We start from the raw sequence: 13,927 nt of genomic DNA, 5'->3' as shown, positions 1-13,927 counted from the left end.
CGAGTTTCATATTGTAATGTACAAAATGAAGCGATGGAAGGTCCACTCAAGAAGGAGTTACGAGGAGGGTGCGATCAACACATGACGGTCAAAAGGAGGCGCTTGAAGAAGTCGTTGACCCTAGGTTGACCGTTCGATCTTTTCATTGGCTTGAAAAGATCGCAGTAGGGCCATGACCTCATCACAAATTATTTGCTTGTGTGTATATGATGCATGCTAATGTAGGGTAATTAGTGCCTTAATGCGTATATGATACACATTCACGATTAGATTAGATCTTAATCAAATCAACTCGAAATGCCTACCAAGTTTTGATACCCATCACTACCTCGATTATTTGTTGTTGTTGAATCTGTCAAAGCAGAGCAACACATTTTATCTTGGTAGAGTGTGGAGGGATAGTCTTAGTCCCGCCTATCAAAGCTTGGGTGAGTACAAACTCAATTAGATTGAGTATAACTAGTTAACTCAATTGGATCGGGTATAACTATAGGCATTTTTTCAATGGTTGGAAGATAGGATAAAAATCACATTTATACTAAATCTTGGGTGATTTAGCCAAAGCTAACTCAAGTTTTAATATAAATGACGATCTTGATCCTATAAACAAGAGTTGCATAGAGATGTAATTGATAATTAGTTATCTACCGATCATACTAAGTCTTGGGCGATTTAGCCAAAGCTAACTCAAGGCATAGTATGATGTGGATCTTGTCCCGCGAGAATTATAGCTAATCGGTATGAATCTAGTAGTGTGGTTTTACCACATCCATGACTTGATTCTACGAAAGTTCTATAATTCAGTGGGAGCATCATTTAGTTAAAGACCTAATTAAATGATAAATGGAATATGATATTTACTCTCTGCTTTATTTATGTTGTAGATTGCCATGTTGATAAACACGAATACTTTCTTCCTGCGTTTTGTCCTTGACAAGGATAAGCTCAATGGAGCTAATTTCCTGGGCTGGTACAGGAATCTGAGAATCGTTCTCACACAAGAAAGAAAACTGTACATCCTGGAGCAACCCATTCCCGAGGCACCTCCTGCCACTGCCACGTGAGCTAACCGAGATGCTTATAAGAAGCATCAAGATAATGCATTAGATGTGTCATGCCTCATGCTCATGACCATGAATTCTGAGCTTCAGAAGCAACACGAGTTGATGCTTGCTTATGATATGGTTGAACATCTTCGTCAACTATATCAAGGACAAGCGAGGCATGAGAGATTCGAGATCTACAAGGCACTGTTTCAGTGCAAGATGCAAGATGGGACTCCCGTAGGTCCATATGTGCTCAAGATGATTGGGTACATAGAGAACCTACAGAGGTTGGGATTCCCACTTGGACAAGAGCTGACCACTGACTTGATCTTGCAATCCTTGCCAGAGAGCTACGGTCAATTTGTCATGAATTACAACATGAATAAAATTGACAAGCCACTACCTGAGCTACTAAGCATGTTGAGAACTGCTGAGCTCAACCTTAAGAAGGTAAAGTCCAACTCCATTTTGATAGTGCAAAAGCATAAAGGCAAGGGTAAGCCTAAAGGTAAGGGAAAGTCTCAAGCCAAGGGCAAAGGCAAGATAATGAAACCTAAAGGAGGGGTTGCCAAGTATGCTACCTGCTTCCACTGCGGTCGGACCGGACACTGGAAGAGGAACTGCAAAGTATATCTGGAAGATCTTAAGAAGAAGAGAAGTGAGACTTCTACTTCAGATATATATATTATAGAAGTCAATCTATCTATTTCTGCATCGTGGGTATTGGATACCGAATGTGCTTCTCACATTTGTACTAATGTGCAGGTGCTGAGAAATAGCAGGGAATTGACGAAGGGTGAGGTGGACCTACAAGTAGGCAATAGAGCACGGGTTGCTACTGTTGCTGTAGGAACTTACTATCTATCTCTTCCCTCTGGACTTGTACTAGAATTAGATGAATGTTGTTATGTGCCTACTCTTACAAAGAACATCATTTCAGTCTCTTGTTTGGACAAGAAAGGCTTTTCTTTTGTAATAAAGAACAAATGTTGTTCCGTTTACTTAAATGAAATGTTCTATTGTAGTGCACCTCTGATAAACGGACTCTACATTCTAGACTTAGAGAACCCCATCTATAACATAAGTACCAAAAGGTTCAAGTCAAATGATATGAACCGAACCTATCTTTGGCATTGTCGCTTATGTCATATAAATGAGAATCGCTTATCCCAGCTCCATAAAGATGGTTTGCTGGACTCATTTGATTTTGAATCATATGAGACATGTGACTCATGCCTACTAGGCAAGATGACCAAGACTCCCTTTAGTGGACACAGTGAAAGAGCAACTGACTTGTTAGGAGTTATACATAGTGATGTATGTGGCACTTTCAATGTCACTGCCAGAGGCGGATATTACTTCTACATTCCCAGTCAACACAAAGTGTTTGTGGCTAAGACTGGGGTATTTCTAGAAAAGGACTTTGTTTCTAGAAAAACTAGTGGGAGTACGTTCAATCTTAAAGAAGTTCAAGATATGGACCATAGCACTAAAGGCTTGATGGAAGTTGAAGTGGAACCACAAAGTGTTGTGGATGATGAGATTGTTGCTCAAGAAGTTGAGGAACAACAACCAGTTCAAGTAGACCTACCTCTTCGCAGGTCTGATAGGGTACGACGTTAGCCTGAGAGATACTCATTTCATTTGTCTGACCATGATGACGTTGTGCTCATTGAGAATGCACCTATCTCCTATCAGGAAGCTGTGATGAGTCCAGATTCTGAGTCATGGCTAGAGGCCATGAGATCCGAGATGGAATCCATGTACACCAACCAAGTATGGACTTTGGTTGATCCACCTGAAGGCGTCAAACCCATTGGGTGTAAGTGGGTCTTTAAAAGAAAGACTGATATAGATGGAATTATTACCTATCAAGGTCGCTTGGTAGCTAAAGGTTTCAAGCAAATTCATGGTATTGACTATGATGAAACCTTTTCTCCAATAGCGATGTTTAACTCCATTCGGGTCATGCTTGCTATTGCAGCATACCACGATTATGAGATCTGGCAGATGGATGTCAAAACCGCGTTTCTGAATGAAAACTTACTCGAGGATGTGTACATGACACAACCTGAGGGTTTTGTAGATCCACAGCATACTGGCAGAGTATGCAAGCTGCATAAGTCCATATATGGACTAAAGCAAGTTTCTCGGAGCTGGAATCTTCGATTCGATGATGCCATCAAACAGTTTGGTTTCATCAAGAATGAAGATGAACCCTGTGTCTACAAGAAGGTTGTTGGGAACACAGTTGTCTTTCTTGTATTGTATGTGGATGACATACTACTCATTGGAAATGACATCCCTTTGCTGCAGTCTGTAAAGACTTGGCTAGGGAATTATTTCTCAATGAAGGACTTAGGCGAAGCAACCTGTATTTTAGGAATAAAGATCTATAGAGATAGATCTAAGAGATTGTTTGGCCTAAGTCAAAGTACATATATTGACACGGTATTACTACGGTTTGCCATGCAGAATTCCAAGAAAGGATTTCTACTGATGTCACATGGTGTGAGTCTTTCGAAGACTCAAAGTCCCTCTTCTAGAGAAGAGAGAGACTGAATGGATAAGATCACTTATGCCTCAGCTATAGGATCTATCATGTACGTCATGCTATGTACTCATCCTGATGTTTCATATGCTTTGAGCATGACGAGCAGATACCAGTCAGATCCACGTGAGTGTCACTAGATAGCGGTCAAGAATATTCTTAAGTACTTAAGAAGGACTAAAAAAATATTTCTTGATATTTGGAGGCGATGACAAGCTAGCTGTCAAGGGTTACAGTGATGCTAGTTTCCAAACTAACTAGGATGATTATAGATCGCAGTTTGAGTGTGTGTTTTGTTTGAATGGTGGTGATGTGAGCTGGAAGAGTTCGAAGCAGGACACAGTTACTGATTCTACAACAGAGGCTGAGTATATTGCTGCATCAGAAGCAGCAAAGGAGGCAGTTTGGATCCGCAAGTTCATTACTGAGCTTGGGGTGGTTCCTAGCATAGCCGATCCTATAGAGCTCTATTGTGACAACAATGGAGCAATTGCACAGGCTAAGGAACCTCGCTCACACCAGCGGACCGAACACATACAACGGAGCTTCCATCTCACACTACAAGAAAAACCCTCATAGACATCGGTGGAACAACAACGGTTTTAAGCAAAAACCGATGTCTTTGAGTATTTTACACCGATTTTTCTAAAAACTGGTGTCTATGAGCGCAGATTTTCGCTCATAGACATCGGTTTTTTAGCTGGTGTCTATGAGCGCCTTTTTTTTTGTTAATAGACACCGGTTTTAACAGCGGTTTTTAAAACCCGATGTTAATGAACCAAAAAAAAATAATTTAATTTTTTCACCGACCAAAATTTACAAGACTTCACAAAATTCCCTCCAAACCTAAACCAATATCGTGCCCCTTCTCTCAGCATAAACCTAAACCTAAACCTAAACCTCAGCCTCATCTCCCTCTTCCCCTTCCGCTGCCTCGCCCTCGGAGATCTCGCCGTCGCTGTCCCCTTCGTCTGCAAGTCCTGGTACCGCGCCTCCCTCGACCCTAGCTGCTGGCGCCGCCTCAACTTCCGCTCCCTCGATGTCTCGCCGTCGCCGTCCCCTTTGAACAGTGGGTTCATTTCCTCGTCACATCTCCCTGCCCGATTCCGCCGACCCTTCTCTTCTTTCCATTTTTCCCGAGTCGACAGAGCCACTCGTCGCGCCATTTCGCTGCCTAGCTGAGCTTCGCAGGCAGCGCCACAGCTGACGGGGCACAACGCGAGGACGAGTGGAGGCGAGACGAAGAAGAAAGAGGCAAGTGTATCTACCTGTGATAACTCGAAATCCATGAGGTATAGTGGGGTGGAAAACCTATAGAAAGTGAAGATTTGGTATGGATTTCGACTGGTTTTCTTCTGGTAAAGGCTTTGATTGTTCTTCCTGGAGATGTTTTGATTTACTTCTTTTGTAGACACTTTCGATATGTTTTCCTCTTCTGTGGATGTGTTTGATTGGTTTTTCTTTGTATACGATTCGGGTTGGATTATTCTCGGTGGGATGTGTTCTTGTTGGAGGTTTCGGTTGAAGGTTACTGCTTGGTTTGCGTATGTTACCCAAAATTGTTTGACAGTGATTTCTGATGTGTTCACAGTAGGTTTTCCTAGAGATTTTGGCTGGTGTTCGATGATTTGAGGTTGAGTTGTGTTGTGTTTTCCATGATGAACAAGTTGTAGAGAGTTGCACGTTACCTGTTTGTTAGAATGGGACACAGAGAGGTCAAAAGTGATTCGAGCTTTCCTTGAAGTTTTGGTTCTTAATTGGAGGGTTTCGGAATGATTTAGAGTCGAATTTGTGTCTTCGTGAGAAGTTGATTTGAAATCTTTGGGTAATTTCCACTCAATGAATTTTCCCCTGCAACATCGTTTACGGATTTCTTTTGATTTGGTTTCTGGTTTAGCTCACTTAGAATGTGATAGCAGATCAGGAAAATTAATGATGCATTGTCAGGACTGGTGTGTGGAAGACCTTTCTGTGCTAAAAATTGATCTTTATCGACGAGTTATCGCTGCAATGAGGAGAGCTGGTGACTACGTATATTCTTGATGTTTATTTGTTCCCATTCTGTAACCTCTGCTGGTTCTTAGGCAGTATTTTGTTACTTTCTCCTATAAACATGATGTCTTGAGTTTGTGAGTCAGTGATTATATGCAGCCTTAGCATTTCTTTATCTATGATCATATTTTTTCTCAGGTTTGTTGATAAGTCTGTGCATATGTTTGATCAACGTAACCTAACTTCTGGTGGTGTTGGTGCACCAGTACACAAACTTGATGGTCACAAGGTTGTTGTTCTCTATGTTCAGGCATGCTGTATTACTATATTATTAGCATTGGAATACTTCTGTTAACTGCTGCTATAACTTACTGTTCTTTTAACTTTATTCCAGTGGTTTCTTGACAAAGCATCAATTTTTAGAAGAGTTGCTGAGGATGGCTTCCTCAATATATGGGATTATGAAGGTATTTGTTTATCTATAATGAAGGTTATGGAAAGTCATTTTCCCATATATTTTTTTGAAGCGAGTCTTTAAAGACAATAGAGGACCACACTCGTCTTCTGTCCATGTGATGATGCCATTCATGCCCAACACTAAAGGCATTTTTTTTTTGGTGAAATAAGCATCACTGCAATCTTCCATCGCCTCTATTGTCGGGGTTGTTAATTTTAATATAATTAACCTTTATCATGTTAATCGTGATGTGTTTGTCTTAATTATTTGGGCTTAACTATATGGATCTTATCTTAATGAGTGTAGATCTAATGCTTGATCATTAGATCTAATGAGGTATCTGCAGATCTAATGCTTGATCATTTATCTGTGAGTTCAAGATGACTTTTTTTTTACGCCGATCAGCAATCTGTAGCAATAGCACATAGTTGTATGCAGATCTAATGCTTAGATCATTCCTCTATGAGTTCAAGATTACTTTTTTTAACACCGATCAGAAATAAATCTACATATTTCCCAGAAAATAGAGAGGTTTCATCTTTCTAAGTGATATGAACTTGTTATCTCTGATAGTTTTTGTGATCATAACATAGACCAAGGAAGAAATCTTCAAGAAATGAGTTTTTTTTTTATTTAATGGATCAGGCAAATAATTGTTTTGATATATGAAATTGTTTTCTTCTTGTCCAATTGATTTACATAGATTTTTTCTTCTTTTAATAATTGATAGAAGATTGATTTTTCAAACCTTTGATAATGTGATATTCCATAATGAAACTCATAAAAGAGGAGCACAGAGATTATAGTCTTCATTTCCATGTGTTATTTATGTTTCCTAGTATTGTTATGTTCTTTGGAAATCTCCTTGTAAGAGTTTGCAAAAGTGTTATGTTTGTCCATCCCTGAAGCCTTGTCCCTTTGAAGCCTAATGTCTAGCAATGGGTTCATCAAGGCCTCATATAATGTCATTGTGCATAAGAGAGATGCAAGTTCTTCTACAGTGTATTTCGATACCTTGCTCAGATACACTAGTTTTGAATAGCATATATAAATTTATGAAGAAATAGTGAAGCAAATTTTGTATAAGCTAAATAGCCTTACCGCGACATCTACATGTGTCAGGATGGGGAACTAATGAGAAGACACTGATCAACATTTTAGCGCATAGAAATGCCACCCAAAGAAAGCAGATTCAGTTGGCTTACGAGGAATTGTACAACGAGAGTCTCACCAAAAAGCTCGAATCAGAACTGAAAGGAAACTTTGAGGTGGTTATTTTTCTCAACCTTTATTGTCCAATGAATGTTTTTATCTATAGGGGCAACATCATTTGCAGAAGCTAATATTAATTATTTGAAAAATTTATAAATGTGAAGAGATCGACATGAACTTAGATATGACTTGAACCAATACTATGAATGTAAGTACATAATTAATGGTAGATTGATAGGACTTGTGGCTTGTTATGCGTGATATGCTTATGTACACTATCACATTGTAGCGGTGTATTTGATTATGTTTGATTCTTCAGAAAGCTGTATATCGCTGGAAACATCCACACTTCCAATCAAAACTTGACACTCTTAATTTGATAGCATGTAAACGTTTACAAAAAGCATTAGATGTTTTGTTTCACAAGATTGAAAACTAGTTGCTTCTACTTAATATGTACATGGTTTATGCATATGGCTTAGGTGAAAAGGAGAAAAGAACCCACACAAATTGGGACGAATTTAGCTCTGACATAGCATGTACAGTAGCTTAGGGATGACCTTAAGCAATTCACACAACATAAAACACATGAATTAAACAACCCATATTAATTGACCTACATCCCATTAAAGAAAATTTATATGTTGACTTAAGCAATCCTTATGCAACCATTAATGAGTGTAGCATTCTCTCATTTCATAAGCTTATATGGTTGCTTTATTTGCCTAAAATAAGTTACAAACCGGATGCTATGCTTTTGTTACAAACCGGATGCTATGCTTTTGTTACAAACCAGATACTAGTTGGAGACTAAATGATTGCCTAAGAAGAAAGGAATTAGAGATTAGGAGCTGCAGTGAGTAGAGTGGCTGGATAAGCTATCTTAAATGGTAACCTTAGGATTAAAGTATTGATTACATTTTTTTAACCTGCTCAACTTCCTCTAAATATCTAACACATTGATACTCGAATTTAACCTAACCTATTAAGATAAATGGGTAATCAAACCTAAAGGGTACCCATTACCATATTTAGCTATACCAATGAATTTCAAGTTCAACTAGAAGTAAGAGTGAGTGTCAATATGCCTGTGGGTACCTCAAGAATAGGGAACTCTTTGTTTTTATGATTTAACCCCTCTTCATTATTTTACTCACCTCTTTTGTTTTTACCTATATTCATGTTTTTCATTAATCAGATAGAGACCCCTAACTACATTATTTAGGCTACAAGCTCGACCTCTACCACATGGCTATAGGGAGGAAATGATCATGTTGATCCCTAATCTTATCCCTAGCCGATCATTAAACATTAAATGTGTGGGAATTTACTAGAATCTACTCCTACATGAAGCAAATGAATAAAAACTACAAGTAAAGTTTACCTACCCTGTTATGACTTCAAAAGAACATGCTGAATTTTCCATGTATGCTAGCCTTTAATATAGAGGGCTACAAGAGGATTATATCTTAGGTCAAGACACTCCAAATCCATCATAAACCAAAAGGAAAATAGTTTCTACTTACTAGAGGATTGAATGGACCCAAAAGGAAGCTCTAACTTGCTGTTTTGGGAGCTGCCTTCTTGCCGCATTCCTTGCCGCTGTGGTTGGTAGCAGAAATCACAGAAAATAGGGGGCTTAGTGCAGGATATTCAGGATACCAAGATGACATAAGAGGTAGTACAATAAATAGTATATCTCTTCATCAGAGGTAGCTTTGTTCTTCTATGCTTCACTAGATTTGTTGTGTAGTCATATTTCTTTGTTCAACCATTATCATGCCTAGTAAGTTGTTGTATGATGCTGTCGGTTCTTGTCAATCTGTACACTTGAATTAGAAGGAGCAAATTATCTATGTTATATTCTAAGCAGCATATACTAAGTGTCATATATGAAAGTTTTAGATTCTATGTTATATTCGTTATCTTGCACAGCAGCCTTTAAAAACTCAGTATTCTATTTTATTTGATACATGTACACATTTGTTTTAGTTATTTGACATATGGTGGATTTATGTGTTTTTACAGTTTACAAATCTCAAGTACTCCAGAGTTGAAATTGATGAAGTGCGGTTCGAGTGGGCTGAATGCATGCTAGATTACATTTGAAGTGCGGTTCTACCTTGATGTGTTAAAAGAATGTTCTACCTTGATTTTGATATCTATTAGCTAGCTTTTGATGTAAAAAGAATGTTTGGGTATTTTATGGATACTGTTGTAAGAAGATTATTTATATAATTTGTGAATATTTGTGTATTTTATGGATATTATTGAATGAAGAATATTTGTATAATTTGTGAATATTTGTGTATTTTTTTTTGTTATTGTCGGTTTTTCATTGTTTCGGAAATCAAATATGCGCTGTTAAAAAATATACATATTACATCGGTTTTCCACCGCTGCAAAACCGGTGTTATTAACTAATATTACATCGGTCATTTGCTGCTGCCAAAACTGGTGTTATTAACATACAATATTACATCGGTTTTACACCGTTGATAAAACGGTGTCGTTAAGTGATACTACACCGGTTAATAACCGATTCGAAGACCGGTGTTGTTAAGTGATACTACACCGGTTTTAAACCGATGTCTAAAATGGCAGACTTTTAACATCGGCTTCATAGACATCGGTCGAAAATGAAATAGACACCGGTGGAAAACCGATGTCTATAAAGGTTTTTGTTGTAGTGTCATTTGAGAGATCATCGATAAATGAGATGTGAAGATTTGCAGAGTACCCACAGAGGCTAACGTCGCTGATCCCTTGACCAAGATTTTGGCACAGAGAAAGCATGATGGTCACACTAGGTCATTGGGCCTTAGAGCCTACACTGATTGACACTAGTGCTAGTGGGAGATTGTTAGTTAAAGTCCTAGAGTCAATCATGTGATGATTATTGTATGAACTCGATGTATCATATTCCTATATATTTATAAAGGCATTTCATTATGGTTATTATACTTACTTGTATTGGTGCCAAATAACTAAGTATAATAGCGTCCTTGAGTAGAAGGTTCTTATCTATATCAATTGATTGGTGGAATTGATAGTGAGATGATATAGAGAACACTACTCTTAATCATTCCTAGTCAAGTATTAACATTCAGGGACAATGTTAATGCGATGAGACTAGCATGTAGGTCAACTCGATGACTTGATCTCACAAGTCATGGATATAGAGATATCATGTTGACACATGGGTATGCATTGGAGAATGTATGCTGAATGACCCGCCATGAGAAAGTATCATGGATCATTATATGAGTGTCATATACTTTCTCATGTGACTATTAGTATGACTATGAGTCCTTGGACTTGAAGTTACCAAGGTTCCCTACATAAGGAGTTGCATGCTTTGGCTTCGTCAAACGTCACCCGTAACTAGGTGGACTATAAAGGCGATTACTGGATGTGTAACAAATTATGCATAGGGATGTGAGTGATGTAGATGGGATCTATCCCTCCTATATGACGGGAGTGACATCATGATTCTTGATAGAGTGAGACCACTAAGTGCATGGCCATGCCCAAATGAGTCAATATGAGATATTGAGCTTATTTGTTTAGAGTGAGTCTACTTGGAGTTCAAGATATAGATTGATTAGAGGATGACACGGTCTATGCTTCAATTGATCAATCTAGATGTTAGGGATAGAAGGACATTGTCACATATTGTGAGAGTCACAATTAGTAGTCACAAAGATGATGTTGGATCTCAACATTCTTGTAACTTGGGTAGTAATGATGTGTTGCTAGATACCGCTCATTACTTATGCTTCTAAATGGGTTTAGGAGCATTGCTAACATTACAAGAACCTATAGGGTCACACACAAAGGGCAATTAGATGGAGAATAGGTTCATATGATGAACCAAGAGGGTTAGGTTCATGAAATGAACCAAATTGGATTAAGAGTAATCCAAATTAGACTAATTGAGTTGGACTCAATTTGATTCATGTGTCCAATGAGTCTAATTTAGATTATGACTCATTGAATCAATTTAATTTAATGGATAGATATTCACTAAATTAAATTGACTTGAATCAAAGGTTGGATTTGATCAACCATGGGAGATAAGAAGTCAAGTTTGACTTGACTTAAGAGGGAAGATTAAGGGTCAAGTTTGACTTGACCAAATGCCACCTCATTTGTGACTTGGCATGGGCCGGCCAATGATGGTGTTCCACATCATCAAGGCCACATCATTGTGTGCCACCTCATGAGGAAGACCAAGAGCCATGACTCTTGGTATTACTAGGAGGTTTAAAACCCCTCCATTAAGTGGTTGGCCACATTAGTGAGGCATTAAGCAATTTTGTGTGCTAATTCAAGTCTTCTTCTTCCTCTCTACATTCTCTTCTCCCTCTCATCCTCCATTGCCGTGACCAACAAGAGTGCCAGCATACTCTAAGTGATTTTTCTCCACCTTTTGTCCATGTGGTACATATAGAGGGGTGTACACTTGACACCCTACGAGATTCGACAACTCTTGGACGAGCGTGATAAGAGAAGGGCTTCGCTACAAGGGTAACTCTCTTTTCATGTAGATCTAAGGTAGATCTAGGGTAGAAACATGTATATGATTTAATTTTTAAATATATCTTCGCACGGATCCGTGGCTAGCTTCTGGGTTTTTGCAACGCAAAAAATAGTTTTTGTGGCTCGAATTGCTAACATTCTTATTAAGTAATCTAGCATTTCTTTATCTTGTTGAAGTTTAATTCATGTCTAAGTAGTTAGAATTTCATTGATGCAAATTAGTTTAAGACTTGTTTAAGCTTGGTTAATTGTTAGGTTGCTAAGTTTTAAGTTAGGGTTTAAATTTGTGCTTTAGATCAGATTTATCTTATGTCTTGTTATGTCATTCACTATTTTATTCAATGCTTTAGATTAGATTTTATTCGAGTCGTGCTATTTCATTATTATTTTAAGTGTGTTGATGATGAAATTCATTACGTAGTGTGACAATACGTATGGATTAATCGGTGACACTTAGTTAGATTTTACTATTGCTTTAGATTAATTAGTTTCTCATTCACTTTGCTTTTATTTTTTTAGTTTACAATCAAAATCCAAAACCCCCAATTCATATTGAAACCCCCAAAAATAGCAATAACATATGGTCCTAAGTTTACCATCCTATCGTTGCTTTCATTGGAGACAACCTGAGTCATTTCTATGCTACATTAGCATAGAAGGGGTTCGGTACTAAATTCTTTTGATCTCGTAACACGACAAAAACGGGCTTATCAATGTCCCATGAGAGAGCTAAGGAACCTAGGCCTTATACTCGTATTCATCCCAACTTTGCTCTTAACATGATGCGATCAGGTTTATTGATTCCGACAATTCTCCCATTCGTTCCTGCCTCTGGGGTAACTCCGGGCGCACCGGCGTCCTCCCCGTCTTCCCAGGTTCCCTCTTCTTCTCTTCCTATAGTGAGAGCTAGGTCTTCTAGTTCAGTCTTCCAAGATGTTATTGCTGGCCTAAATATTGGTTCTATACCTTCTGTTTTATCGCCTACTGTCCCTACTGTCGTACAAGGACCTCCCGTTACTTCTAGTGTTAGGCCTTCACTTCTTCCTCCAAGTTCATTGCCTTCTTCTTCCGCAAGGCCCTCGGCCTCTACTTCTCCTCAAGTCCTTTTCAGGCAAGCCCAAGGCTTGCCTTCTTTACTGGGACACAATTACACTCCTTCCTATGGATTCCTCCAGTTGAAAGATTCCTTAGCCACATCTTGGCTTCAGAGTAAGAGTTCTATGCAGGGAAAAACTACTTTTGATCAGGCTGACAACCACGACCATTAAGCCATTGCTATGAGTATTTTAAATGTGTTCTTTTATTTCACACCTACAACTTATAACTGTGTTATTGTTCTATTCAGTCTTGTGCCTTGAGCTTGTACATGGGAAATTTAGCAGCAGACTTAGAGAGGCAAAATAAAGAGTTAAAGAATCAATTAAGGGCCGTAAAGGCAGCATCCCCTACTCTGAGCAATGAGGTCATCCAACTCCAACAGAAGATAAGTTCTCAGGTTAATCAGATGACCCTTTTGGAGAAGGATTTGCAGCATCATCGCCAGATGTTAGGGGTTAAAGAAGAAGAGAAGAAGACTTTAGAGCTGCAAATACAGAGCCTATCTTCTCAGTTGAGTGTTGAAGTAGCCAAGAAAAATAAAGCTATCTTAGACGCTACCCTCAAATCTTATATCTTAGAGCATTTTCAGACTTCACGCCCTATATCTCCGGACTCAGCTCAAGAGTTAGCTTCTCAGATTTTTGAGCTATTACAGCTACAAGAGAAACTAAAAGCTCAGGATTTAGAAATAGATTTCCTCACCCAAGAACTAGAATGCACCAAAACTGAAAGGACCAATTTTGAGGAAGAATCAAAGTGTCTTGCCTCAGAACTACAAGTTTACAAGGAGGGTAAAGAGGAGCATTGGGAGGTCCGACGCCAACAGTACTTATCCTCTTCTGAATTCAAGAATGAGTTTGCCAGCCGCATTGTAGGGACTCTAACTCATTCTGCTGATGGGGTACTTAAACAGCTACGAGAAGGGGGGTTTTATCTCAAGAGCCTCCTCCTCAATTTATAGATCGGCGGTGACTCAATAAAAATTTGCCCAAGCACCTCATCAGTAGTTTTAAGTAAGCCTTGTGTGGA

The 13,927-nt window shown here is 38.6% G+C and overlaps 1 protein-coding gene across 1 annotated transcript; it reads left to right on the top strand.

Moving 5' to 3' along the window:
- The first annotated feature begins 12,513 nt into the window (after positions 1–12,513).
- LOC122034000 lies at positions 12,514–13,859 on the top strand. Its single transcript, XM_042593138.1, has 2 exons — positions 12,514–13,047; positions 13,146–13,859. Exons 1-2 carry the CDS (start codon positions 12,514–12,516, stop codon positions 13,857–13,859), a joined length of 1,248 nt encoding a protein of 415 aa, XP_042449072.1.
- The last annotated feature ends 68 nt before the right edge of the window (positions 13,860–13,927 follow it).

The sequence above is a fragment of the Zingiber officinale genome, chromosome 11B, assembly GCF_018446385.1.
Source record: "Zingiber officinale cultivar Zhangliang chromosome 11B, Zo_v1.1, whole genome shotgun sequence".
Classification (NCBI taxonomy): Eukaryota; Viridiplantae; Streptophyta; class Magnoliopsida; order Zingiberales; family Zingiberaceae; genus Zingiber; species Zingiber officinale.
This window is presented reverse-complemented; position numbering and strand designations above follow the sequence as displayed.

Bases quoted from the DNA above. Each gene is read 5' to 3' on its own strand.
- LOC122034000 (XM_042593138.1), top strand. From the start codon at position 12,514: ATGTCCCATGAGAGAGCTAAGGAACCTAGGCCTTATACTCGTATTCAT. The intron at 13,048-13,145 runs GCTGACAACCAC...TGTTCTATTCAG, and splicing joins GAAAAACTACTTTTGATCAG to TCTTGTGCCTTGAGCTTGTA.